We start from the raw sequence: 27,848 nt of genomic DNA on the forward strand, positions 1-27,848 counted from the left end.
GTTTCTTAAACTAAAAGATTTTTTAATTTTTCTTCAAAATTCGTATGAGTTCCAAATTATTTTACATACCAAATTACACTAAGTGGAATGGCAATCACCCGTTACTCTCAGTGTAATGTAGTATGCAATGAACACAGGCATTGACTGCTGAATGACATTTCCAATTTGACAAATTTCTTATTGTGAGTGTGTGTGTTGTGCACGTCAAAAAATTATCAGTTTGTGCTTACACATCAAATGGCAGTCGCGTAAATAAATAACAATTTTAGAAAATTTAATGTGAGTAAAAGTTAAGAAAACATATCGAAAAGTGTGTGTTAACCATTGAAGTTCAGTTTCCCATTGTACCATGTGCGCCACGTTAAAAGTATAAGCAAAAATAAGGCATATCAAAGCGTGCAACAGTAATATAAACACTTGTCTCGCTGGCCGACGCGAGACCCGCCCAGTTTCCAATCGATGATTTTTGCACTTGCAGTTGTTGCATACAATGAGCACAGCATCAATGCTTGCATCATCGCATTAATGTTTTCATTTGCATTCTAAATTCGTTGCAGTGTAAATTACTTTGCAAAATGACGGAAAAGATCACATTGGCCGATGCGCTATCCAATGTGGAAGTACTCGACGAGCTGTCGCTGCCCGATGAGCAGCCCTGTATTGAGGCGCAACCTTGTTCAATCATCTATAAAGCCAATTTTGACACGAACTTTGAAGATCGCAATGGATTTGTAACGGGTATAGCAAAATATATTGAGGAAGCGACAACTCATGCTAATCTTGTGAGTAACATATATACATATGCACATATAATTGTACTCAAAAATAAAATATTAATGTATTTATTTGCAGAACGTTCTGCTTGAGGAGGGACAGAAACATGCTGTTATGCTTTATACTTGGCGCTGCTGCTCGCGTGCCATACCTCAACCGAAATCCAATGAGCAACCCAATCGTGTGGAAATTTATGAAAAAACGGTCGAGGTACTGGCACCGGAAGTAAACAAATTACTCAATTTCATGTACTTCCAAGTGAGTAAATAAACAAAGTACCTTACACTGTAATAGTTAAATAATTCCAAAATATTTTGCAGCGTAAAGCTATTGAAGCATTTTCAGGCGAGGTGAAACGTCTGTGTCATACAGAAAAGCGTAAGGATTTCGTATCAGAAGCTTATCTCTTAACATTGGGCAAATTTATCAACATGTTTGCTGTCTTGGACGAATTGAAAAATATGAAATCGAGCGTGAAAAATGACTACAGTACATATCGACGTGCGGCCCAATTTCTCAAAGTGATGTCCGATTCACACACGCTGCAGGAGTCACAAAATTTGTCCATGTTTCTTGCCACGCAAAATAAAATACGGGACACCGTTAAAGATACACTCGAAAAAATTATTGGCTACGAAGATCTGCTCTCGGATGTGGTAAACATTTGTGTGCACATGTTTGAAACCAAAATGTATTTGACGCCCGAAGAAAAACACATGCTCGTAAAAGTAATGGGCTTCGGACTCTTTCTCATGGATAGCGATGGTTGTAATATAAATAAATTGGATCAAAAGAAAAAAATACGCTTGGACCGCATAGATCGAATTTTCAAAAATTTGGAAGTTGTACCATTATTTGGTGATATGCAAATTGCACCCTTTAATTACATCAAACGTAGCAAACATTACGATTCGAGCAAATGGCCCTTGTCCAGTTCGAATGCAATTAGTCCACAAGCCGATTTGATGGTGCACTTGCCGCAAATACGTGAAGATCACGTTAAATACATCTCTGAATTGGCACGCTACACGAACGAAGTCACTACGACAGTGAAAGAAAATCCCACAGATGCCGAAAATCGTGCCACATCTGATTTGGCGCTGCGTGGACTGCAATTGCTCTCTGAGTGGACCAGTGTTGTAACGGAATTGTACTCGTGGAAGCTCTTGCATCCAACAGATCATCATCAGAATAAAGAATGTCCCGTAGAGGCTGAGGAATATGAACGTGCAACACGCTACAATTATACTTCGGAAGAGAAATTCGCTCTTATCGAAGTAATTGCAATGATCAAGGGCTTACAGGTAGTCGCATATAGCATTCTTAACCCCCAATTAATATACTAGCTATCATAATTTTTGCAAATATTTCAGGTTCTGATGGCACGCATCGAGACGGTGCTGTGCGAGGCGATACGTCGCAATATATACGCGGAGCTGCAGGACTTTGTGCAGCTCACGCTTCGTGAACCACTGCGTAAATCGGTGAAGAACAAAAAGGATTTGATACGCAGTATTATAATGTCAGTGCGCGAGACCGCTGCCGATTGGCAGAAAGGCCATGAGCCCTCGGACGACCCAGCTGCGAAGGGTAAGAAGGATCCGGATGGCGGTTTTCGCGTGCAAGTGCCACGCTTGAATGTCGGTCCATCATCGACGCAGCTGTATATGGTGCGTACTATGCTGGAGTCGCTAATCGCCGATAAAAGCGGTGGCAAACGTACATTGCGTAAAGATATTGATGGCAATTGCCTCATGCAAATCGATACGTTTCACAAAACCTCATTCTATTGGAGTTATCTGCTTAACTTCAGCGACACGCTACAAAAATGCTGCGATCTTTCACAATTGTGGTATCGTGAGTTCTACTTGGAAATGACAATGGGTCGTAAAGTGAACAAGTGCATGGTGAAGCATCAACACAATGAGGAATGCAAAGATCTAATCACTATGGAGAAGCGTATACAATTCCCGATTGAGATGTCTATGCCATGGATATTAACCGATCACATATTGCAAACGAAGGAGCCATCGATGATGGAGTGCGTGTTGTTGTGGTAGAAACAAGTAGCATATTTATTATATTACAATTTATTTGCAGATTCGTTCTATACCCATTGGATTTGTACAATGATTCGGCACATTATGCCTTAACCGTGTTTCGCAAGCAATTTCTGTATGACGAAGTAGAGGCCGAGGTCAATTTGTGCTTTGATCAATTCGTTTATAAGTTGAGCGAACAGATTTTCGCACACTACAAGCAATTGGCCGGCAGGTATGTGCACGGCGTAAAGGAATTGAAAGTATTATTATTATTTTTTTTATTCTAGCATCTTTCTGGACAAACGTTTTCGCTTGGAGTGCGAGGTGCTCGGCTTTAATTTTCATTCGTATCCGCGTAATAACCGCTATGAAACGCTGCTGAAGCAACGGCATGTGCAATTGTTAGGTTAGTAGACGCAATATAGATACAATAGTGGTCAGATAAATGTTATCAGCAGCTAAAGTTATGGTGAACTTATAGGTTGCCACGAATTTTTCGTATGGCTAATGGGGATTAAAAAAAAAAAACAATTAAATTTTAATTCCACTTACCAGATTGATGAAGATAAAAAAAAAGTAAAAAAGTTCCTCATTCATTTTAAAATATAAGATTTTTAATTTTTAAGAGATTAAATTTTTCAATAGTATTTTTTTAGTAAAAACTTCCTTTTTTTATTTTTTTTTATTTCATATTTTTTTTTTTTTTTTTTTTTTTTTTAATAATTTTTTTTTTATTTTTTTTTTATTTTTTTTAATAATTTTTTTTTTAATAATAATTTTTTTTTTAATAATTTTTTTTTTAATTTTTTTTTTAATAATTTTTTTTTAATAAATTTTATGTTTTTTTTAATAAAAATTTATTTGTTGTTTTATAAAAATTATTATTTTTTATAAATTTTTTTATTTATTTTATTTATTTATTTTTTTTAATTTTTTTTTTGTTTTTTAATAAAAATTAATTTTTAATGCATAATTTTTTAAAAAGAAACACGCATCCTGGTAGCACTACATCTTTTTTTGTTGTAACTCTATTACAAAGTATTCCTTATAAAAAATATGAATTATTGATTTTCAGAAAAAGTGTTTATTTTGTAGCTAAAATCAGCATTACGCATTCTAATTTAATTTACTTTTATGATTTTTTTTATTTATTTCATTTGATCTTTTTAATGTTATTAATTTTTATGTATTTTTTTAATTCAAAATAATTTTCCTTTAATATAAATTAAATCTTTCTTATATTATTTTAATTTAATTTTTTATTTATTTAATTTTTTTAAACTTAATTTTCCTTTTAAACGCTTACATACATACATATGTACATATATATTATTATTATTTTTAATTGTTTTCTGTAATTAAAATTAATTTTCATTTATTTTAATCTACCTTTTTTTAATTCGTTATAATTAATATTTTTTTTTATTTTTGGTTGTTTTTTGTAATTAAATTCAAACTCCATTTGTTTTAATTTATCCTTCTTTATTTAATTTAATATTTTTTATTTAATACTTTTTATATAATGTTTTTTATTTATTTTTTTTTAACTTAATTAATTTTTAAATGAATTTATTTTTATTTTTATATGTACATATATTATTTAATTTTTAATACTCTTTTTACTTTTTAATTAAATTTTAAAGTAATAATTATTATTTTTTATTCATATTTTAAAAAATTTAATAACTTAACTTTTTAAAATAAGTTTTTATTTAATTTTTATTTTTTTAATTAAAGTTTTATTTTTTTTAATAATTTTTAGTATTTTTAATTATATTTTTTATTTTATAATAATTATTTTTTTTTTATTTAATTATTATTATTTTTTTTATTTAGTTTTTTCAGTTATAATTGTTTTTGTATTATTGTTTGTTTTTTTTACTTTTTTTAAATTTCATTCATTATTTGTTATTTTTTTCCTTCATTATTTAGTTATTTATTTTTTTTCCAATATAATAATATATCTATGTATGTATGTATATCAATTTATTGATATCTCTTGTCTCTAGGTCGTTCCATTGACTTGAATAAGCTCATAAATCAGCGCATCAATGCAAATATGCACAAAAGTGTTGAATTGGCGATCTGTCGATTTGAAGGCAATGATATAACGGGGATTGTGGTGAGTAATTTTGCGCGTCATGCCTTAGCGAAATTTATTCTAATAATATAAATGATATTTTTAAATGATTTTTTTCTTTGTAATGCATAGGAACTCGAGGGCCTTTTGGAGGCTAACCGCATTTGCCACAAATTGCTCAGCAAGCACTTGGCGCTGGATAATTTCGATGCTATGGTGAAGGAGGCAAACCACAACGTCTTGGCACCTTATGGGCGTATCACTTTGCATGTGTTCGTGGAATTGAATTATGACTTTTTGGTTAACTACTGTTACAATGCGGCCACCAATCGGTAGGTTGTCTACTAAACTTTTACTTTTAAATATTAAATTTTTATTTAATTATAATTAAAAGCGCAATTACCTAGTACTACATTTTTCTACATTTTCATTTAAATTTTTATTTTATTTTTTTTTTTTTTTTATTGTAATGTTTATTTTTTTAACCTTTCTTTTTTATTTTTTTTATTGTTTTATTATTATTTTTTTATATTTATTAATCTTTTTTATTTATTTTATATTTATATTTTTTTAATTTTTTATTTATGTTATGTTTTTTTAATCTTTATTTATTTATAGTTTAATTTTTAAATATTTTTATTATTTTTTAATTTTAAATATAATAGTTTTCTTAATTTTTAAATTTTTTTTTCTTTTTAAATTTTTAAATATATTTTTTTAAATTTTTAAATATTATTTTTTTATTTTTTTATTATTTAACATTTTTTTATTTTTTTTATAATTTTAATTACATATAAATAGTTAATTAATTAATTAAATATTTTTTTTTTATTTTTTAAATTTTTTTTTATTTTGTAATTTTTCAAAAATAGTTTTATTTTTTTTTAATTTTTAATTATTTTTAATTTGCCTTTTTTTATTTTTTTTTTTAATTTTTTTTAATTTTTTTTTTATTTTTTTTTTTATTTTATTTATATTTTTATTTTTATTAATATTTTTTTTATTAATATTTTTTTTATTAATATTTTTTTATTTTTGTATTCTTCTTCTTATATTTTTCTATTTTTTAATATTATTTTCCAATATATACTAATAATATTTTCTCTCTGTACTCAGCTTCGTACGTAGCAAAGTCAACTTGGCCTCCTCACAGCCCATACAACGCGAGAAGCCACCGCAAATGGCACACTTCTATCTGTGGGGCTCCAAGCAGTTGAATGCCGCCTATTCGACGCAATATGGTCAGTACACCGGCTTCATCGGTGCGCCACACTTCCACGCCATGTGTCGGTTGCTCGGCTATCAGGGCATCGCCGTCGTTATTGACATCATACTAAAAGATATCGTGAAGCTGCAAATACAGGGCACGCTGCTGCAATTCACCAAAACCCTAATGGGCGCTATGCCGAAGTCGTGCAAATTGCCGCGCTGCGAGTATGGCTCGCCGGGCGTACTCAGCTACTACCAGGCGCATCTGACCGATATCGTGCAGTATCCCGAAACTAAGACCGATCTTTTCCAGTCCTTCCGCGAGCTGGGCAATTGCATTATATTCTGCTTGCTCATCGAGCAGGCGCTCTCGCAGGAAGAAGTGTGTGATCTGCTGCATGCGGCACTCTTCCAGAATATATTCCCGCGTCCGTTCTGCAAAGGTATTTATTGCTTAAAGCTTCAATATTTTTTATGCATTTTCAATTTTGTGAAACTCTCCGCGCAGAAAATGAAAAGCCCGAGGCCAAGCAGAAACGTTTCGAGGCGCAATTCGCAAACCTGCAGATCGTGTCGAATGTGGAGAAAATTGGCAATGCAAAAGTGAGTGTTTGTTTAATTTTATTATTTTTTTAATTATCTATTCATTATTATGCCATGCCTCCAGCAAGCGATGATCGCGCGTGAAGGCGATTTATTAACACGCGAACGCCTCTGCTGTGGCCTGAGCATTTTCGAGGTAATACTGAACCGCATCAAAAGCTATTTGGACGATCCCGTTTGGAGCGGGCCACCGCCGGCTAACGGCATCATACACGTTGACGAATGCTCGGAATTCCATCGTTTATGGTCGGCACTGCAGTTTGTCTACTGCATACCGGTACGCGGCACTGAGTACACCATCGAGGAGCTCTTCGGCGAGGGCTTAAATTGGGCCGGCTGCGCCATGATCGTATTGCTGGGTCAACAGCGACGTTTTGAGGCTTTAGATTTTTGCTATCACATTCTGCGCGTACAACGCGTCGACGGCAAGGACGAAGACGTCAAGGGCATTGTAAGTGCAAAGGAAATTTAATTTTGTTTTTATTAAAGGAAATTTGCTTTTGTAGAAACTGAAACGTATGGTCGATCGCATTCGCCGCTTTCAAGTATTAAACTCACAAATATTTGCTATACTCAATAAATATCTGAAGGGTGGCGACGGCGAGGGCTCGAACGTGGAGCACGTGCGCTGTTTTCCGCCGCCGCAGCATCCGACGATGATTTCATCGCACTACCAAGATCCGAACAAACTGCGTCAGAGCATGACGAACAATTGAGCGAATACACCACTCTAATTATTAACCTCTATCTATAACTATTATTAATTATTAACATATTATTATTATTAATATTATAAACTATTGTAACGGTATGCTAGGTACACATACATATAAGCATAAACTTTAATGAATTTATAAATATTTCGTATATATTAGTTAAGCAGTAGGCATTTCGTTCACAAACACACACAAAGTTCATTATAATATACAATATGCAAGAAACGAATACTTGGAATACACAAACAATGAAAAATTCTCTCAAATTCAAACAAAATATTTATTTATACAAACATTACGCTAGTATTATCATATAAATATAACAAATTTATATACGATTGATTGGTTATTGTATGCTAGGCGAAGTGGCGGGGCGTGAGTTGATAAGTAGGCCAAAGATTACACAACAAAAACAAAAACAAAACGGGCAAACAAAAAGAAAATGTTTTTGGCTTTAAATAGCAAACCATGTTTACAACAATTACAATAATAACCAATTATTTACACACACATTATTATGTAGTACCGTTATGGCGCAAAAAGATATCAACAAAAAAGTTCAAAAATGTTTTTCAGTAATTTCGCTTGTATGGAATTGTTTAAGCTGCAGTCTGAGAGCTAAATGATAATTAAATAACATAATGTTAAGCAAGGAAAGTACGCGTGCGCATAACAATTGCATTTACGTCAAATTAATAAATGACAGAGTAGGCAAAACATTATTCCAAATATTTAAAAAATGCTGATAAATAAACGTTTTACACATTTTCTAACGAAACGAAGGTGTTTTGTGTGCGATTAGGCGGGTTTTGTATTTAACCGTGTTTTTTAATAAAAAACAAACCGGCCAATATAGACTTTCAAGGTTATTTACAAGGTGCTAGCTGAGTTGGTGACTATGTTTAAAACATGACGAGAAAAAACATGCAAAAACTTCTCAACATTCCGATAACGGTGGTTCCGAGCTGCCGAGTAATCGCTAACATGCTCAAGTACATAGAGCGACTCAAATTCAAATGTTAGGGATTACCCACAGTATACTCCCAAGGCGATACAGTGGCGAAATCAAAGGACGCTCTTATCGTATCTACTCAAGCGTGGTACTTCAGCCGAGGTATATCATTACTAAGATAATCGAAGCCAATTTATAAAAGGAGCTCACTCTTAGTACTAAATCCATTCATATATACGGAAGATCTACTTCGTGCGAATGGTCGGCTTGCCAATTCAAAGAGTTTGTAGAAATTGGATCAGCTATTCTTAATGCTTAAAAATTCACCTCCCTCCCTTTCCTTTTCCCGACGACAGATCACGGTAAATTACTTTTTCCCTTTTGTTACTTTGACTTTCGTTTCCGTTGGGCTTCATCCTTTTCTTTCTTTTCCTGTCATTTTCAAAGGCTTCTGCATTAGTCTACTTCTAGTATTAAAGCATTTGAATTTGTAAGTTATCATACACACATGCGAACGGACGTACGTACGGACAGTGACAACACTGACTTTAAAAAGACAACGAGTAGCGATAAAGAATGACGAATACGGAAGACTATGGAAAAAAAACGTAGTGAGCCGACACGCTAACAAGCACTGAACAGGTGAAATGTCGAACTTTTTTAAAATAAACTTTAATGTTAATAAATTAAAACTTAATAAATGAAACAGGCACTCACAAATTGTGGCCTCAGACCGGAGAAATTGTGAATAAAATTTTAAAGTGTGCTTTGCTGCTTTTTACAACAATTAATCGTCCGCTGTATTAGTCAGCGTCGGCAAACACACAAACAAATTTAGACTGTCGGAAAAATAGCGTTGCTAACAACAAGCGTCATCAAACACTCAGGCGTAGTTAACGAAACAACATTTTGAAATTAACGGCGATAAAGCGATAATTCTTGTGAAATAAAAATCCAACGGAGGAGTGTTAGCAACGCATTCAAGTAGTCGCAAGCACAAAATACGAGAACAAAAGACGATAATGTGGAGGTGAAACCCCAATTGCTAAACGAGTGGGGGAAACGAAAGAAGTAAAGTGCGAGTGAAGCGAGGAAGTAATTACATACTAGTAAAGCAGCGAATTGAAGTTAGAACAATAGAAACCGATATTTTACATCGACTGGCAATTTGAAACTAACAAAAGTTGTATACGTTGAACGAGGAAAGCAGAAAACTATAAGATCGACATATTTTTTTTTATTAATTACTTTTGACATTTCTACTAGTTTGTTCCGAACTATTTTTTGTTACTGTAAAACTTTTTGAATGGTCCCTAACTATTGTTAAAGATACATTCATATTTATAAGTGAATATTTTGAATTATAACAGTGCATTGCGAGAACGGACAGATAAGCTTCGCTGGTGTTGTGAAACTGCTGTAAAACTTTCATATATGTATATGTGTATAAAGTCAATATGAATGTGGAACCAGAAGGTTTTGAATTCGCTAAAATGAGTAATGTTCAACACGAGGTGGAAGAAAGAGAAATCGAGTTACTAGATGAGTTTCAGGAGATATGTTCGAGGGCAGGGGAAAATACCGATAACGTAGTTATTAAAGAATTGATAAATAGTTATAAACCTCAATGTATTGAAAAATTTCCATATGAAATGAAGATCGTTTTAAGCGATGAAGTACCAATATTCCAAAGTCCACGAACACTGTCTTTAGAAGACAGAAATTTCGTAAACCAGCAGGTGGAAAATTGGCTAGAAGCTGACATTATACAGCCAAGTTTTTCAAATTATGCATCTCCAGTTGTTATAGCAAAACGATCAAAACGGTTATGTTGCGACTACAGGTTGTTAAACAAGAAAATCGTTCAGGATAACTTTCCCGTGATCACGATGTGGGACAGTTTCGACATGTTGCTGAAAGCAAAAATTTTTACAAAATTGGTCTTGGAAGATGGAGAATGTCATGTGCCTATAGCTGAAGATTCGAGAAAATATACAGCATTCGTTACTCAAGATGGACATTACGAATTTAAATACGTACCATTCGGTATACGTAACTCACGAGATGTATTTTCTAGATTTTTAAATTATGTTTTCGGAGACCTTATAAAAGACAAAACGATTGGTATACATATCACCGACATCATTATTCCAACCAAAGACATCGATGAAGGGATAATGAAACTGAGACAAGTTTTAGAATTAGCATCGCGATACGGTGTGCGTATCAAATGGGAAAAGTGTGAATTTTTACAGCTAAAAATTAAAATTTTTGGATATGAATGGTATTGAAAAAACAGTCAGACACTGAGCAGTTTAAATATCGAACTTTTGTTAAAATAAAATATCGAACTTTTTTTAAATAAACTTTAAACGTAAAATTAATAAAATAAAACTTGATAAATAAAATACAAGCCCACATAAATATAAAAGCAAAGATCCGGTCCAAACGGGGTTAGATCGCCGAAAAAACAGCCCTTGGCCGGATAAAATCCGGGTCAATTCCAGTGCGTAGAACCGGCTGACGTGAGAATTGAAAGATAGCGCAGCTTCGTTCTGTATACTGTAGCTAGTTAAACTCCTACGTGTCCAGAATAGACCCCGACGTATCCAATATATGCCCTGCATGCAATGAGTCGCCGCATGACACTGGCCACCTCTTTGCATACGCTGCCAACCCCACTCATCTAACACCCCTTTCCCTTTGGTCCGATCCCGTCGAAACACCGCGTTTCCTGCGCCTCCCGCTAGATGACGACGACGACAACCTGGATAATCCTTACCATCTTAACGGGGACTGATAACCGTTAAAACAACAACAACAACAATAAAAGCAAAGATCCTCTATGCTTTCAGAAATGGTTATGTTAATTGATCAATGGATCTATCGCCAGCGTGAGAAGTCTGATAATATTTCCATGAAATCTTTCTTTTATACCATAGTTGTAACAGGCTTTAGGCCTTACTACATGAGTTCGGTTACATAGTCCCGAATGTCGTTGGAACCCTCCATTCTTCTTAGTTGACAGTCACGCCATCATTTAATTTTTAATAAGTTATACATACGAATATAACGAAAAGTGGATCAGTTTTAAGAAATTGTGGACTTTTGATGTAGAGATGTTGTTTTAAGACAGATTACATCATTTCAACTTCACTGTTTCTACTGAAAATCTACATCAGCCTCCGGCTGCTCAGATTACTCAGGTTACGTAAAAGTGCACACAAGAAAACAGTACAGAAAAATTGCATTTCGGAATTTAAAAACGTCTGTTATAATTAAGAGGTCCGAGGTTCTCAAAATATGACAAACATGTATTTTTACAAAGTCCATTACTCATTTATCATTATGTTGAAGAAAAGAATGAATGATGAGAGCATTTGGTGTTACTCGCCGAAGGATCTAGTGGATTATTGGTAAAAAATTTGTCGTACATTTCTTTGGTTTGTATTAACAGTTAGCGGACTTCTGATTTGGGTTCGGAATTTGAAGTCGGAATTCATGAATGACCTGTTTTGAAGCGTCGAGTAGACGATTATGGAATGGCTGGTTGAAAAGAAAGGCGCTGGAGCTCTAGATCGCAGGCTGAGGCAGTTGGCTTTCAATAGGCGCATTGTGCTTCAGAGCTGCCGTAGGTGCTGAGAAATTGTAATGGATTTTCCCAGCTGAGATTCTCCGTCCTTTGGTTGACTTTATAACACTTACCAAGTGAGGTCAATAATTTACATTAATCGCCGCATTAGCGCAGTTCCCACTTCACTTCCCTCGACAGTTCTTACCACAAAGACCCAAAATCCAACAGAATTCGTAAAAACGTTTGGTATTATGGAATTGTCAAAAAGTGGTATGAGGAATTCGATCAAAACATAACACAAATTTCACACTGTGCATCGCTGATAAATGCTCGTAAATGCTACAACTGCACTTCCTCAACCAGCAAGCGTTATCAGACTGCTTATGAGCTCATATTATTGCATTGTTGTTGTAGAGTTTAGTGCTGCTTATCAGAAAAATATAGCAGCCGGAGCCATGACGCACTAACCTTGACTTTCATAAATTCAGTGTTAAGTGTGGCGTCGCCGCGTGGAAAACCGAACAGCTGACGAAGTGACGTTGATTGACACGAATCAAATTGATTTTGATAAAAAGTGATTAACGATTTGTATATTTGTTTATTTATTAAACTAAGGCTACAACTACACGTAGTAAATTTTGTAACTGTCTATACAAGCATGTGTATATGGTATGTATGTGTACGGACTAACCTATGGAATTTGAAGCGACTCAAAGTTACTCGGTATTCTTAACTTATAGCATTGATACTACTGAACTGTGTTCTTGACTCGATTCTAAGCATGCACCGAAACACTCTCCGTCGATGGAACACACTGTCCGCCATTACTGTGTCCATTTGTTGTCTTTTGTTTCGTGCGGTAGTGATACATGACATCGAAGTTGTCCAGATAATTGCGCGGCAGTCGATAGTTGATAGCGTCAGCGGCCAGATAGCAGGCGCCATATGCCATACTCTTTGTTATGGTGACCAATTTCAGATTGAACGGCACGTCATGCTTGCTCATTTCATGCTCGAAACCGTCCTTCAACAAATGCCAGCTATGCCATACGGAGCCCACACACACCACGCTCAGGTCACCAGTTTTGACTAGCTCATCTTGTACTTTGGGCGTCAATGCGGCTATGCTGCGCGCTACACACGCGCCGGAATCGTTGAATAGGGATTTGGCGAGCTCGTCATCTTGATCGGCTGCGTGTGCGATTTGCTTGCAGAGGCTCGCAAAGAAGGGCTTATCGAAGTTGGCATAGCAGTGTGGCAGTAGGTCGAAGCGTGTGTCGACATTGAAGTGTTGCTTGATAACTTCCCAGAGGCGTTCGATGGGGTAAGGTGATTTTCTCAGATTGTCCATGTCGTCGAAAACAATTTTCATGGCTCGATGTGCGATGTAGAAGGCTAGCAAAGGGGGAAAATGAAGGAAATTAATATTTAAAGATGGAATAGAGAAAGCAGGCTTGAAGTAATGAATGATGTGACAGAGATAGCCGTGATTAAAAGGGTTAAACCATTCCGTAGAAAATTAGATTTTTGTAATCGAAACAGATCCGAATTTATATGCTGTGAAAATGTTACCCTACAGCTGTCTGACTAAAAAAAGAAATTAATATAATATAATTGAATGTTCTGCATTATTGTTATAAACGAGCCCCACACATTTTGACAGAAGGCTTTACATTCGGACCACATGTTTCTCCGATATCAACCAAAGCCAGCTTGAAGGGATGTTATTCGATAATTGTATGGTTTTACAAGCTTTTTGAAGATTCTTTCGATTTTATAACGACGTCCAAGACCTTCTTTGATCCGAGATATATGAGAAAAAATTATGTATGTCAGACCTGCTCTCTTTTAACTGCCTATGAAAATCTAACAGCATTCAAATATCAGGAATTTCTTTAAAGTCGAAGTAATATTACTTTATGCTAATACTAGATATTTCGTCTGTTGAATAGGAGAAATCTGACCTACGAGTTGCCCCCTATACTCTTAGCTCAGGTTCCATGAGACATGCGCTGTCTTCAATTACTGGATCAGTCCCTTCTGAGCGAATTAGATTTGTAGGGATTCGGTTAGGTTTGGTTAGGTTAGGTTAGGTTAGGTTAGATGGCTGATCAAAGATCGCACGTGGACTATACGTAGTCCTTTGTGATGTCATAGAAAATAGAACTCCCGTGTTCGGACTTACAGATCGGCAAAACGTAGGGATTCTTTAATAAGAATAACTTGATCCAAATAAAAATCTTATTGTCGACACATTTTATAAGAACTTTGTTCATTTGGTCGATGGCTTAGACTGGGCATAAAGTCATCAAAGTCTTAAGAAGTTCTCAAAACCGACTTTTTTTGTCAAACTCCTCAGTTATGCAATTTCCTAAAATATCATAGTATTTCTATCCTAGGTATCAGCTTAGCATTGAGAAATGTATGAAAATTTCTTGACAACAAAGATGAGGCAAAGTTCATGTTGTTGTAAAGTTTTAAGGCACTTAGAATAACATTCTGTACTCACCACTGCCCTCATCGCCCATAAAATGTCCCCAGCCACCGCAAGTATATGTGCTGCCATCTGGATTACGTAACAGAGCATTCGAACCTGTCCCGCTAATCACGACCATACCACCAATCGGTGAGGCGGTGAAAACACTGCCCATGGTGTCGCTACAAACTACATAACTCTCCGCAATACCAGGGAAACTTTTGAACATCTCCTTCTTAAGGTCTTCATTTGTGGCTTCCTGTTGGAAAAAGAAAAAAGGCCAAATTATTTTGGCTATCAGGAAAAATTTAACTGTGATCAAGTTCAAGCATTATTTCATTCATAAACTCCGTATTACAAATGAGCAACTACGCTGATGACGCACGCTTGAGATAACCTTGAAAACGATGAATTGAATATATTCGCTTTTTTTGCTAATCACACGATATTAAATGCAAACAAACGAGATTAAGCGGATCGCCAAATCAGAAATGCTAATTTATTCATAACTGTATTTTATGCCGCTCACCTGTTCGCAGCCGCTGAGACTCAAACCCAAACTGGTTAGACGCACCTCGGGCGCAATACAAGCTTCTTCTTTGGCGCGCTCCACCATATCGGCTATTCTGCGCGCTACTTCCGGTATTCCGACCATCCAATGGTTCGTGCCGAGACCGGAGGTTAGCGCAAGCGATTTCCCACTCTCATCGCAGATTACCAGACGTGAATGTGTGGCACCACTGTAATGAAATGAGCATAAAATTGTTGGAAAATGTGCGGAAACTCAACATAAAATTTTGAAAATTAAACTATTAATAGATATTACTGAATTTATTTTTATTGAAATTATTAAGTGGTCTCTAATACCAGTATACTTTTACGTCCTCCCATTCAACCATTTTTTAAAAACTGTGAAGCAGATGAACTAACCTCAGCACGCACCAACTTACTTAGATCTCGAAAAAGGGGGTGTTTACATGCCTCTGGTCACTATTTAATAGACGAATGCGTCTCGGTGAAGTCCATCCCTGACTTGCGCAACAAGAAGGTAAACGTGGCATGAATGAAAAAGGGGTCGCACATATCGACTATTAAAATTCAAAAAGGATGGTGTAAGAATTCCAGTCGGGGGTGCAAATAGATCGCTGTCTAATTGGCGGGCCTTGTCAAGACTTAGAAGAAGAGGAGACAGTAAAACATTCTATGCAAATGCAGGGCTCTATACAGAAAAAGAATTGCAACTGCCGGTCGGAAGTTTTTGGATGACGTTTAAGAGGTTGCAAATATAAAAGTACATGTACTGATGAACTATATCAGAAGCACGGGGTGGTTCAGAGAGGGAACAATAGAGTGAGGGAATATTAGTCCTTACTTGAACGCGAAGTGATTTTGATTGCAGAGCCGATTCGGCGCCTTCGCAGCAACTCGCACTGACGTATGGAACGATAAAATACAGCTTGTGCTCGACCTTCCCATGCGACATCGCTTCGCGCTCTTGAAGGTTTTGAAAAGTTCCTAGAAGATGCGACGTTTTCGAGCCAAATTTTATTCAGCGATGTGGCCCATTTCTGACTCAATTTGGGACGAAGAGCAACCTGAATAAATTCAAGAGCTAATAATTTTTCAAATTTGGGTCCAAGTTGAGGAAATGATTTTGTTCCCATAGTTAAACTTCAGCTTCGAACCGCTTAGCGCTTACCGCATCGACGTCCCACTGGTTTACTAGTGGAATTAATTACAGTCCGGAGAAGGGATATGGACTACTTTACACTTTCTTGTTCTCCTAACCTTCAGTTGCCTTTCCCTACTCTCATCTTTACATTTCTTCGCAACAGTTTTGCAACCTTCAGTAAAGTCTCTTATATTTTGGTATAGTTTTTGAATGTCCGATAAAGTGTATCGAGGAATTATTGGTTTAAGTATTGTGTACAGCTAATTCACCACTCCAGACCACAATCTCGTCACGTAGTCACGTCTGTAACGTCACGTTTACATGAGTGCCAGCTTTGTTACTCGCTAAAAACGTGTTTGCTAAGCTGAATTAAAGTAAAAATATTCCACTTCACAGACAGATAAAACCTCTTAGCTTATCATGTCTGGCAGTTATCTTAAATCCCTCCATTCATTTGTGTCCTTAAACATTCCATTTATGAATATATTTATACTCTTGCAACATGTTGACACAAAGTATAATAGTTTTGTTCATCTAACGGTTGTATGAATCGCATAAAACTAATCGAGACAGATGTAAGGCGTAATCGAACCACTGCCACGCCCACAAAACGCTATTTTATCGAAGTACCATAACTAAACTATAAAGAACTAAAATTTGGCACGACGAAAACCATTAACTAGCGGCACCTTTGGTTTGAAAAATTTTTAAAAAGTGACCCCCGCCCCCAATAACTTTAATGCATATATGAACTCGTATCTTCCAAACCAATAAAGCTATATCACCCAAATTTTTACAATACAAATTTTGTCAACCTTTCTTACGACAGTATGAAAAGCGCAATCAGACTACAACTCTCTCTATAACGGTTTTCTTAAAAACAACTAAAAGTGCGATAAATCAATAAATAAATGCATCAGACACATTAAATTTTAACCTTGAGTTGGTACGAGAAGGCTTTATAGGCGTCGATACCAAAATTTGACAATGGGCGCGGCACCGATCACTTTGTGGTAAAATCACATATCTCGGGACCTGCTCGACCGATTTCGACCAAATTTGGTACATAACATTCTTCTGAGATTTTTATGTTACAGTGCCAAAACGGGGGTAATCTGATTACAGACACATTTACTTTCCGTAGAACACAATATGAAATTCTATGTAAAACTGATTCTTTCACATTCCCGGATACAAATAAAGCACCAATTAAAATAAAGAGATAAATCTTTGAATGAATAATGGCTTCGTAGTGTGAAATCTTATGACCATAACTTTTCCAAATCGAACCGAAACTGTTCAAGCTCCTAGGTACCGAATATGTGAACCTATAGTTGGCTTTAGATCAAAAATAAAGCGTGTTTAATTCACAACGGTCTATATTTGTGAATAAAATGAATAAAATTGGGCGAAAACATGACCCAGCCTCCATATAACTAATATCAAGATCGGGCTGACTTTACTCCACATAGATTGGTGATCGTATGTGAGGTACCTTAAAGAAACACAGAGAAAATTTTATGTATGTTCAAGATTTCGTCGAACAATGAAGTGGAACGCTTTCGCTACATTTTCTAATATTGGCAACATCAGAATGTATTTAGCCGACTATGATCCTTGCAAGTTGCAGGGGTAGAAAATGTTCGGTTACACCCGAATTTAGTCTTTCCTCACTTGTTGTAATATAGGTATAAATATGCGAGGTAATCAGAATAAAACGGGTAAAATTTAAAGCCAACAAATGTAAGCTCTTAAACAAAAAAAAAAGTTTTGAAAAACCATTAACAGTTTTTTTATGAGAGCACCTCAAAAAAAAAAAAAAGAGGCGAATGCTTCCCCTTCTACCCTACTATCAACAATATGGGCACTGTATTGCGATAGCTACTGTTATGTATGTAAGTAACTAGTTGCTTTTTGATAATTATCTTATTCACATGAGGGGCCTGCCCAAACATTTTAATTGAACTCTAATTGAAAAAAAGGCGAACTGTGTTGTTGCCGAGTAAAATCTTTGCCTTTGCCAATTAAGAGGCCGGTCAAGCTAATGGCTTCTTTCATGTATGTACATATATTAATATGTATATATGTATGTGGGCGCATGTAAGTCTAAAATGTGTGCATTTATGGTTATATATATTTATTAACTGCTTGTAGGTTTATTTTTATGCAAATGTTTGTAATTGTCAATTATTGTAAGTGTCTAGTGTTGAGAGTGTCTATAAAAAGAACAATGAATCTAAATAAGTGTTTCAGTGTGTATGTACATACATATTATATATGCGCGTATGTAGATGCTGGAGTGCTTGTGAATGAGCGTGTAACTCGTGCGGTTAATTGAATTGATGAAATATTATAGATGAATATGTCCTCCAATGAAAGTACAAGTGTACAACAGTGTTTACATTCATGCATAAATGCTGTAGATATGTATTAAAACATATGTAGTTATTGGTCGATTTTTTAATTGAAAGAATTCCGTATCAATCAACATTAATTGTGACGTACGCGGCAAATGCTTTAATTGAGCAACCAAAAAAGGTTAACGCGTACAATTTCACTCACTTAAATAATGTTGCTTTGTTATTTTTATAATTTTTTTAACCATAAATTTAAATTTGAGTTTTGAAAATTGCGTTGAAATTAAGTGAAAATTAAATAAAGTGAAAACTTAATTTTTTTTTTTTAATACATATATAGTACACCACAAATGTGTTATTACCAATATTATTTATACTTCCGGAAATTATGGCTGGCTTTTAACCGAAAATATCGTTTAATCTGTGATATGTGTTTAAATACAGAAATAATCTTTTCCCGATAATATGTCCTTATATCAAAAATGAATAAAATCTGGCCAATAATTCCATTAGCCCCCATTCTCAAATATAAAGGTTTTCACTTTATAACGGGTGATCAAAGTCAAGGTACTTTTTCAATTTTTTTTTTGGATTAGGCGTGAGTTAAGCTGTCATGATATTTTTGTTCAGTATCCGACCAACATTTACAAATCGTTCTACTTTATTTGCGAAAATTCACGTTCTATAAAGAATTTGTTTCGCGCGCTTCGCTCAACTTATGGCCAACATAATCGGCTTAGTGAGTGTATTATTTACAATACCATCACCCATCTGTAGAGCAATCATTATTGTATGATATTCGACCGAATACACCGAATAGTGAAAAAGACGTAGCTGAGAATGTACACGGAGACCGGTGAGAGTCGGCTCTGCGCCGTTCGCAGCAACTCGGGCTGACGTATAGAACAACCTGGTGCATTTTAATTAAATTAAAGGCATACAAAATACAGCTTGTGTAAGAATTGAAGCCACTCGACCTTCTCAAGTGACATCGCTCCGCTCTATGGGCTCCAAAGTTCCAAGAAGATCTGACGTTTTCGAGCCAAATTTTGTTCAGCGATTTGAGCTTCTACATGAGTATGTAAACAAGCAAAATTGCCGTATTTGCGACAAAGAGCAACCTGAAGAGATTCAACAGTTGTCATTTCATCCAGAAAAATCAACGGTTAGGTGTGGTTTGTGGGTAGGTGGAATCATTGGACCATATTTCTTCAAAAATGATGTCGATGATAACCGACTATTTAATACCTAAAGCTCGTGACTTCGGCGACATTTGGTTTTAACAAAACGGCGCCACTTCCCACAAATCGCATCACTCAATGGATTTATTGAGATAAAATTTCGGTGAGCAGATGATTTCACGTTTTGGGCCAGTCGATTGGCCTTTTCCTTTGAGGATTTGTAAAGTCTAAAGTTTATGCGGACAATCCCGCTTCCATTCAGGCCTTGGAGCAAAACATCATGCGTGTCATTCGCTAGTTACCAGTCGAAATGCTCGAACGAGTTATCGAGAGTTGAACTCAACGGATGAACCATCTGAGACGTAGCCGTGGCCAAACAGAGATAATCTTCAGAAAAAAAACGCCAAAGAATGCTCTTTCGAATGATAATAAACACTCCCCATTAAATTTGTGTTTTGGTTGAAATCGGGTCAACCCTACCTATAATATATCTAATATAAGAATTTCCATCTTTCCACCTTTCCACCTTACATTACAATGTTTATGTCGAGCAATATGTGTTAAGGGTTTTTTTAGATATGTGGTTTTCAAGAAGAAGTAAAACATAATTAAATGTTATGGCCAAGAAGTTATCTTTATTATAAAGATAAGGGTTTGCCATCAAGTTTCAAAAATGATTATGAAAAAAACCGCCGCTCGGATAAATTCAGCAATAATGCGTCGAATATTCTCTCCGATTGCGTCAATACCTCGCAAAAAATACTAGTGCAGCGATGTTGAATAACACGATCTGGGAGATAACGTAGAATAATTCTCACACCTTTTGGTTTTTCATTTTCTTTTGATGGTTTCATTGGCTTTGAAACCGATCTGTGGTTGCACGAATTGGGTTGTTGCTGTTGTAGCGGCAGAAAGCATTCCTGAAGTAATTTCGACGAATGGTGCCGACTTGACAGTCCTTGCCCGGATTTAAATTCGGGTCAGTTCCGATTACTTAGATCCGATTGTCGTGGCAACGGTACGAATTATGGACTCTGCTGGGCGATTATGGCGTCCGAATATTGAATCCATCCCGCGATGCCGGAACCGCAAAACACCCGTTATTTTCAAGAAATTAACTAAACCTGTTTCCTTAAATATAATGTGACTTTATCGCTGAATATGAATAAAATGGACCATATCCTTAACATATTGATTTACGATTCTCTTGTTTTTTCTCACATACCAATGTATTAAACTTAATCCCTTTTATGAAATTTATATCACATATATGATATTTCCCTGCCATTTTTTTATTTCCTTATCATATTTTATTGCGCTTTACTTTCTATTTTTGCATAAATAAAAGCTTTATGACGCATTTGCCAGAATACAGCTATGTTTTGTGGCAATAACGTTCAAATGTCCACTTGCCTTAAATTGAAATCCCACTCAGAACCCATTTAAGCTCCACAGCTATATAATTTAAGTGCATTTTTGTTGTAATCTATTATAATATACTTCGACTGCGACGATTCACTTAGTATATACAATAGAAGGTAAATGCAATAAACAACAAGTTCAACAATGGTTCAAAGCTGTAGTACAGTTAGTGATAAGAGATAGTAACTGACATTGCTGCGAGATACAGTAGTACTATAGTATTATATACCCATTGATGTCTCCTATCGAACATCTGCACAGTGAGACCCGTATGTTCCCATTTAAAAAGCATAAAAACTTCTCTCCAAGCAGTTTCTTCTGTCGTGTTTTCGTAGACAGTAGTACTATAGTATTATATACCCATTGATGTCTCCTATCGAACATCTGCACAGTGAGACCCGTATGTTCCCATTTAAAAAGTATAAAAACTTCTCTCCAAGCAGTTTCTTCTGTGGTGTTTTCGTAGAAATCATCCCTGCAGTCACCAGCTTGCTGCGGAACCCCCTCCTAGGAACATCAAAAGGTCCTATCGACAATACGCCAACCAAACTTCGGAGGCACCTAACTTCAGACAGGCACTGACCACCTTTCATAGTAGAGCCATAAACACCTTCCCCAACTTCCAATCAGTTAATGGCCTACTTGGAGTCAAACATTGCAGACGGCGAGCTCGACTTGCCAGTGACACTTGGGAGTGACCCTTGTGCAGCTTCGTTGTGAATACTGTTGCAGATTAAACTGTTACTTATTCAGAATCGACCCCGACATATCAAACATATGTCCAGCATGCAACGAGTCCCCGCATGACTCTAACCACCACTTTGCATTCCCAGCTAACCCTACACATATGACACCCCTCTCTCCATGATCCGACCGCGTACATATACACATGCAAAATTATATAGTGAATCGATAAAAAAAAACTCAATTTCTAATTTTTTAACGATACGTTGTTCTTCATTTTATACACATAACGATATTTAGCTGATGAAATAAGTACATAAATATGTACACACATAATATTAATTTCCTACACATTTTTGTTATCTAGTTAACTGAAGGCTGTTTTTATACGAACCACTTGTTTCGATAAAACACCAACATCAATAATTGCTGTTATTGCTGTCAATTATTGTCTCAAATAATTATTATAATCGAGTGACAAATACAATATGAATCGATCGCTATGATATCATAAGCGATATTCGCAAATATTTACATACACATGCATACAAAGGAAAGGTTTGGTATCGTTGAGAATTGCACAAAAAGAGTTTTGAGTGAAAAACTGTTAGGTAGGTGAACTATTTCTTCTATTTACATACATACATATATGTATATCATGTATTCAATATTTTTTTTTTATTATTTTTACACTTTTATTATGTTTTGAGGGAAATTTTTTACTTATCGCCTGTATATTTTTATACTATTGCAAAATTTTTATTACAAGGCCACGGTGTACTCTCTGAACAATAATTTCAAATTAATATTAGTGAAGGGTAATATAGCTTCAGTGTAACCGCAGTTAAAGTTTTTTCTTGTTTTTAATCATGTTTTGAACATATTCACAAATTTTCAACTTGTAAATTTATGTAACTTTACTCTAAAACAAAAATTAAAAAGGTTAAATTTAACATTTGATTATGTTTGGTAGGGTTTTCTATATTTAATTTGAAATCTCATATATGTAATCCGTTCAAAATAGCCTTTCACGATCACATACATTTCCCACGAGCCGAAAATTAGTGAAAATGTTTAAGATATGATTTAAGATAACATACTAAAAGTCCTAATCGTGCCAATTAGCAAAAGAGAAATATTCCAGGATTCAATTTGTAATAAATTTATGTAACTTCATTTTTGTATTTTGTCTAATTTGACTAGGCTTAGGGTCGTTAAAAAAGGTTCTTTACCGAAAGATTGTTTTTGGTTATATTAACCAGAACTTAACTGACAGCTGGCTGCTAATCAATCAAAAACACCACTTAATGCTCAATATATACATACATAAATATATAATTATTTTATTTCAAATCGTTTATACTCACCCTTCAACTCCACCAAAATATTTCATTTTTGTCCAAAAATTTTTTATTAGCAATTCACAAATTTCCAAATATCAAGACTCCACGTTCAACAACTACCGAAGAAACGAAAAAAAACTGTTTAGTAATAAAATTGCAGTAATTTCATACAGATCCCACTAAAAATATTTCGTTATTGTTTCTATATTTTTGAAGTCGGTATAAATGTGTAGAAATTATTGGGTTTCACAAAAGACAATAACAAAATACAAACCATACATTTATTTTATTCTTTATTCATGTTCGTACTTGTAATTTGAGCAGTTAAAAGTATCGCTTTTGCAAGAATGGCATTACATTAGTCACTAACAAATAAAAAACACCTTTCAAAATATGTAAAACCAAAAAAGTGTATGATTTGCACTGTGCATGCGATCAACTGGTGGTTGCAACCAAATATTCACGATTATTGAAACCAACTTACGCGGCAAAATTTTTGGGCATTTTTGTTTATTAAAAAATTTGTTTATTGCAAGAAATATGCCATTACACTTATAAAGCCCGTGTACTCTTACGAAAAACACTCTAGTATTATTGACCTACTAAAAACACTTATGTATGTATGTCTCCTTCGCTTTCAACTAATTTTGCAATCTTTTTCTATAAGTAACCATGTTTTTTCTTATTGTCGACTTGAACTTTCGCTCTTAATTGAAAAGCGAAGGTCAGCGAACTGTGCGTACATACCACATATACATACATTTGTAATAGTTTACATATGTACGTACGTGCACTAGTGCCATTTCAATGTGCCACTGCCATTCACCTATTGCTTTGGGCCATGCAGACAAGCCGATTGGCTGCGGAAAAATGGCGGTTAGCGAGTTGGCAATTCGTTGCAATCTAAGCGCAATTGATTTCCTGAAGCTTTGACATGCTGAATGTTCAACACTTTTAAATCTAAACCTTTATTTGTTTATCTTTTATACCATATGTATAAAGCAGGCATTTTTGACCAACTTTATTTACAAATACTCCTATTTCTAGTGATTTTAAATAATTGGTTAGAAAAGTTGTTGAATTTTTGTTCTTCACTGCAACTTCGTTGTTTCAAAATTAAAACTGACAAATATTTTGCACTTATATTCGTTGCTGCTCTATTTCCTTAACATTTTCTTTTGTTTTGTTACACCTTTCGCGCAACGAGAAGGTGCTACTAGCATTTGTTAAATTGTTTGTAACACAGCTTTGTTTGGTCTTTGCACTGCACATTGCCACGTCAATTAGTTATTGCACTTTTATTTTGTTGTTTACATATACATAAATAAGCATACAACTTTTAATTCATAAAAACTTTTCTAGTCACTTCTGCAAAGTATCTGAACAGCATTGCACTTTATATGCATGCAACAACAAATGTGAAAACACAAGTAGAATGGGCAAAGAATGTAGAAAATATTTTCAATACCTAGTGAAGGTATGTCCCCTTTGGGTATGTAGATATGTGCCGTCAACGTCAAAGCGAACAGCTGCTCAGCAAAAACTTGTTTAATTTCGACTTGACAAGTGCGCCAACACCACCCTTCCGTACGCGTTGAAGTGAATGCACGAAATGATGGAGTCCGATTCGAATGCTGAAAATCGGTCGATGCATGCATGTACAGAATTAACAAGAAAGCATAAAGAGCAAAACAGTGCTCAGCGATATTCGGCGACGTAAAAAGCTAAGCGCTCACAAAACAAATACGAATTGCAAAAATTATGCGAACGCTCGCAATAATCCCGGCGGTATCGTGGTTAACACGACGTTTGTGCTACCAACGTTACTGACGGCTATATTAGCGCTGCTGATAAGCGTGCACGTTTGATAAGATACCTAATAAGAAGTGGCAGGTGTGATGGAAGATTAGAAAGTGAATGGCGCAGTTAATGTTACTTATAATTTCTTTGACTGTTGTTGTTGTTTTACTAGAATTCAAAGTAGATAATAATTAATTGAAAGTGTACTGATTGTAATTACCTCATTTTTATACCCTGCACTGGGTGTATTAAGTTTTCTATGATGTTTATAACCAAAAGGAAACGAAACGGAGACATTTTTAAATATATGTATATATATACAGTGAAATTCCCCAGTACGAACAGTCCTCATAATCGGACAGCTCCAATAACTGGACAAATTTTAGGAACATAACGTTCCCATTAATATTTTCATGCAAAACCCTATAACCGGACATGAGAACGTTCCAATGTCTGGACACTACTTTGGTATTATTTCGTTCAAATTATCTCTGATACATGAAAAAGAAACGGAACACGGTAAACAATACTAACGTTGCATATACAAGTTTACATTGATCTCACCAATACATAGAAGCTATTACTTTTGATTTCGTATATAAAACTTAATAAAAAGTATAAACTAAAAATATCAAATATTACCACAGGATGCCTACTTACAGGTGTAGCGTTCAGTTCAGTCGTTATAAATGTTTGATTTGCAATAAGAGAATATAAGTAAAAAGGAAACTAAATCATAAGTGGAGAACTCAGAAGCGTCAGAGAAGCTTTTTGTGCGATGAGAGAGAATATATATATATATAAGGTATATATGTATATGAGCGTTGGTATTTATATTTTATTTGTATCTCTGGTATGCCGAATAATCACTTTTGTTTTGATTATACCTTCTGCAAGTTTAGTTTTTGCTTCTTTTATGAAGGCTGTACATGTATGTATGTATGTTTCCTATCTATGTTAGTAAACAAAGCATGTCTTAATACATCATTATGTATATACATACATACACTGATATGTATTGGTATAATATAAGAGGTTTACTCACATAGACAATATTAGAAAAGATAGACCGCATTTGGATTAAACTTTGCATTTCTACTGATGCTAAGTCGAAACTGATCTGAAAAATCGTTATAGTAATTGCCTTGACGGAAATGAGACATTTTGTTGTTATCAAATAACCCTAAAATCATGCTAGAGTTTATATACATACATATACATATGTATGTAGTTTCGAAGGTAGAAAATTTCAATGTGAAAATAACTATATATTTACAGATATAGTACATTTTAAAATTCGTTAAGACATTAATTATTAAACTTGCTAAAATAATTTATTACGTTAATCAAATAAAATATCAAAAACGAAAACCAGTATTTTGGCCAGTACAAATTCCCGCTGTGGCACAACACTGTAACTATTCTGAATGCCACACTAATTGGCAAGAAGAAGAAGAACAGCAAAAGTTCTTACGTTTTATTATTTATTTTCTGCGTCAAATAATAGCAATTTAGATAGTAAAATAAATCAACAAGTACATACAGTTTAATTGAAATGGATATTCAAAAGTATACATTGCAGTCAATACGACAAGATTTGATTGATAACAATCTGCAGGTCAAAGCAATAATACAGGTATGATTGGTCAAAGTACGTTTGTATTGAATTTGTTAACAAGTATGTTTTTAAGGATATATTAACATATCGTGGGAGTATTCACGAATTGGAAGCGTTAAATGAAGCTGGCCGTGCTAAATTGGCGGCCTTGCGTAAAAGTATACAACACCTCGATGACTGGGCGCGAGATACTGGCGATGCCGAGTTGTGCAAGGAAGTGGACTCGCACAGAGATCAGTTTTCCAAAACATTGCAAGCATTTCGTAAAGCGAATATTTCGACACGCATAGAAATTGAAAAGGCTAATCGAGAGGAGCTAATGGCTATAACGGGTGAAAGTGATTTACGGCAAAGAACAACTGGTGCGGGTTCACGCCATAATCGTGGTAGCTTAGTATCACAGGAGAACAATGTAACAGAGAAAATGCTTGCCATATCACGACACCTGTCTGAAACAACCCAAAAAAGCGCTATTACATTGGAAAACTTGGTGGCGTCATCGCAAAATGTAGAAGCGACACGTGATGAACTGCAAAACACAGCCGGTTCGATTTCGCAGTCTGGAAAGCTTTTAAAGAAATATGGACGTCGTGAGTGTACAGATAAGATGTTGCTTTTCTTTGCGTTTGCATTTTTTCTAGCTTGTGTGCTTTATATTGTGCAAAAACGTTTGTTTTAGACGTGAGAAATGATTGGTAGCCCCGATGGCAATTTACAAAATGCATGCGAACTATTTGTTTAGGGAAATTACATTTAAGGCAATGTATAGTAAAGGTTATACTCGTAATTTAGACAGTGCGAAGGTATTCTAAAGGGATGAGAATTTAACTTAGTAATTTAATATAATTTATATACTCTTTACGCATATATGTATATGTTACTATATTAAACAAATGCAGAATATGACGTATGCAGCAGTTGTACACATTTACGCTTACTTTAGCTAATTTTAACTAGTTCTTACTGTAGCCATATTTAAAACTTACGCGATTTTTTTATTATTCTTTTGTCACTATTTGTTTAAAAATTTTGTGAGAATTTAAAATTTAATATGTAAAATATTACAAAATGCCAATAGATTTATACAGAAAACAAATGCACATAAAAAGCAAAACACAATTCAGTAATAAAGTAAAACAACTAAAAGTATGATTATAAAAAATATTCCGCATATATCCAAACATAAGAAATAATTAAAAAAAAAATAAAAGATCTTGTTAATCTGTAATGTACACGCTAAACTTACTGTTTTTGATAAATTTATTAATAACTACAGATTCATAAATTATGATATTATCTGTAATGGTTAGAATGATGCAAATTCTAGTCCTCAGTTCCTTAATTA

At 34.9% G+C, this 27,848-nt stretch overlaps 3 protein-coding genes and 1 long non-coding RNA gene across 5 annotated transcripts; 3 read left to right on the forward strand and 1 right to left on the reverse strand.

The window, feature by feature from the left end:
- Positions 1 to 194: 194 nt before the first annotated feature.
- On the forward strand, positions 195 to 8,202 carry LOC126751750 (cytoplasmic FMR1-interacting protein). Its single transcript, XM_050462263.1, has 13 exons — positions 195 to 279; positions 558 to 782; positions 853 to 1,032; positions 1,095 to 2,078; positions 2,148 to 2,815; positions 2,875 to 3,048; positions 3,104 to 3,222; positions 4,826 to 4,938; positions 5,029 to 5,228; positions 6,013 to 6,548; positions 6,614 to 6,708; positions 6,773 to 7,159; positions 7,215 to 8,202. Exons 2-13 carry the CDS (start codon positions 576 to 578, stop codon positions 7,422 to 7,424), a joined length of 3,873 nt encoding a protein of 1,290 aa, XP_050318220.1. The 5' UTR covers positions 195 to 279; positions 558 to 575; the 3' UTR covers positions 7,425 to 8,202.
- Positions 8,203 to 8,625: 423 nt separating this feature from the next.
- Positions 8,626 to 10,628, forward strand: LOC126752074 (uncharacterized). The gene is made up of 2 exons (XR_007665956.1): positions 8,626 to 9,018; positions 9,086 to 10,628. It is a non-coding gene; the product is annotated as an uncharacterized LOC126752074 (long non-coding RNA).
- Positions 10,629 to 12,528: 1,900 nt separating this feature from the next.
- On the reverse strand, positions 12,529 to 24,717 carry LOC126751982 (N-acetyl-D-glucosamine kinase). 2 transcript variants are annotated; one of them, XM_050462500.1, is made up of 5 exons: positions 24,554 to 24,717; positions 23,110 to 23,201; positions 14,956 to 15,166; positions 14,460 to 14,685; positions 12,529 to 13,345 (listed from the first exon to the last, which is right to left on the reverse strand). In XM_050462500.1, exons 2-5 carry the CDS (start codon positions 23,133 to 23,135, stop codon positions 12,726 to 12,728), a joined length of 1,083 nt encoding a protein of 360 aa, XP_050318457.1. In that variant the 5' UTR covers positions 23,136 to 23,201; positions 24,554 to 24,717; the 3' UTR covers positions 12,529 to 12,725. The 2 variants fall into 2 exon arrangements, with proteins under 2 accessions (XP_050318457.1, XP_050318465.1); XM_050462508.1 differs by lacking the exon at positions 24,554 to 24,717 and adding an exon at positions 23,874 to 24,480.
- Positions 24,718 to 26,296: 1,579 nt separating this feature from the next.
- Positions 26,297 to 27,744, forward strand: LOC126752068 (vesicle transport protein SEC20). The gene is made up of 2 exons (XM_050462622.1): positions 26,297 to 26,521; positions 26,577 to 27,744. The coding sequence occupies exons 1-2, from the start codon at positions 26,441 to 26,443 to the stop codon at positions 27,180 to 27,182; spliced, it is 687 nt and encodes a 228-aa protein (XP_050318579.1). The 5' UTR covers positions 26,297 to 26,440; the 3' UTR covers positions 27,183 to 27,744.
- Positions 27,745 to 27,848: the final 104 nt, after the last annotated feature.

This window comes from Bactrocera neohumeralis, chromosome 2, assembly GCF_024586455.1.
Source record: "Bactrocera neohumeralis isolate Rockhampton chromosome 2, APGP_CSIRO_Bneo_wtdbg2-racon-allhic-juicebox.fasta_v2, whole genome shotgun sequence".
Taxonomy (NCBI): Eukaryota; Metazoa; Arthropoda; class Insecta; order Diptera; family Tephritidae; genus Bactrocera; species Bactrocera neohumeralis.

Excerpts from the sequence above, each read along its gene's own strand:
- LOC126752068 (XM_050462622.1), top strand. The coding sequence starts at position 26,441 with ATGGATATTCAAAAGTATACATTGCAGTCAATACGACAAGATTTGATT. Across the intron at positions 26,522-26,576 it reads AGGTCAAAGCAATAATACAG|GATATATTAACATATCGTGG; the intron begins GTATGATTGGTC and ends TATGTTTTTAAG.
- LOC126751982 (XM_050462500.1), bottom strand. The coding sequence starts at position 23,135 with ATGAAATATTTTGGTGGAGTTGAAGG. Across the intron at positions 14,686-14,955 it reads GTCTCAGCGGCTGCGAACAG|GAAGCCACAAATGAAGACCT; the intron begins GTGAGCGGCATA and ends TTTTTCCAACAG. Across the intron at positions 13,346-14,459 it reads TATGGGCGATGAGGGCAGTG|CCTTCTACATCGCACATCGA; the intron begins GTGAGTACAGAA and ends CCCCTTTGCTAG.
- LOC126751750 (XM_050462263.1), top strand. The coding sequence starts at position 576 with ATGACGGAAAAGATCACATTGGCCGATGCGCTATCCAATGTGGAAGTA. Across the intron at positions 2,816-2,874 it reads AAGGAGCCATCGATGATGGA|ATTCGTTCTATACCCATTGG; the intron begins GTGCGTGTTGTT and ends ATTTATTTGCAG. Across the intron at positions 5,229-6,012 it reads TACAATGCGGCCACCAATCG|CTTCGTACGTAGCAAAGTCA; the intron begins GTAGGTTGTCTA and ends CTCTGTACTCAG.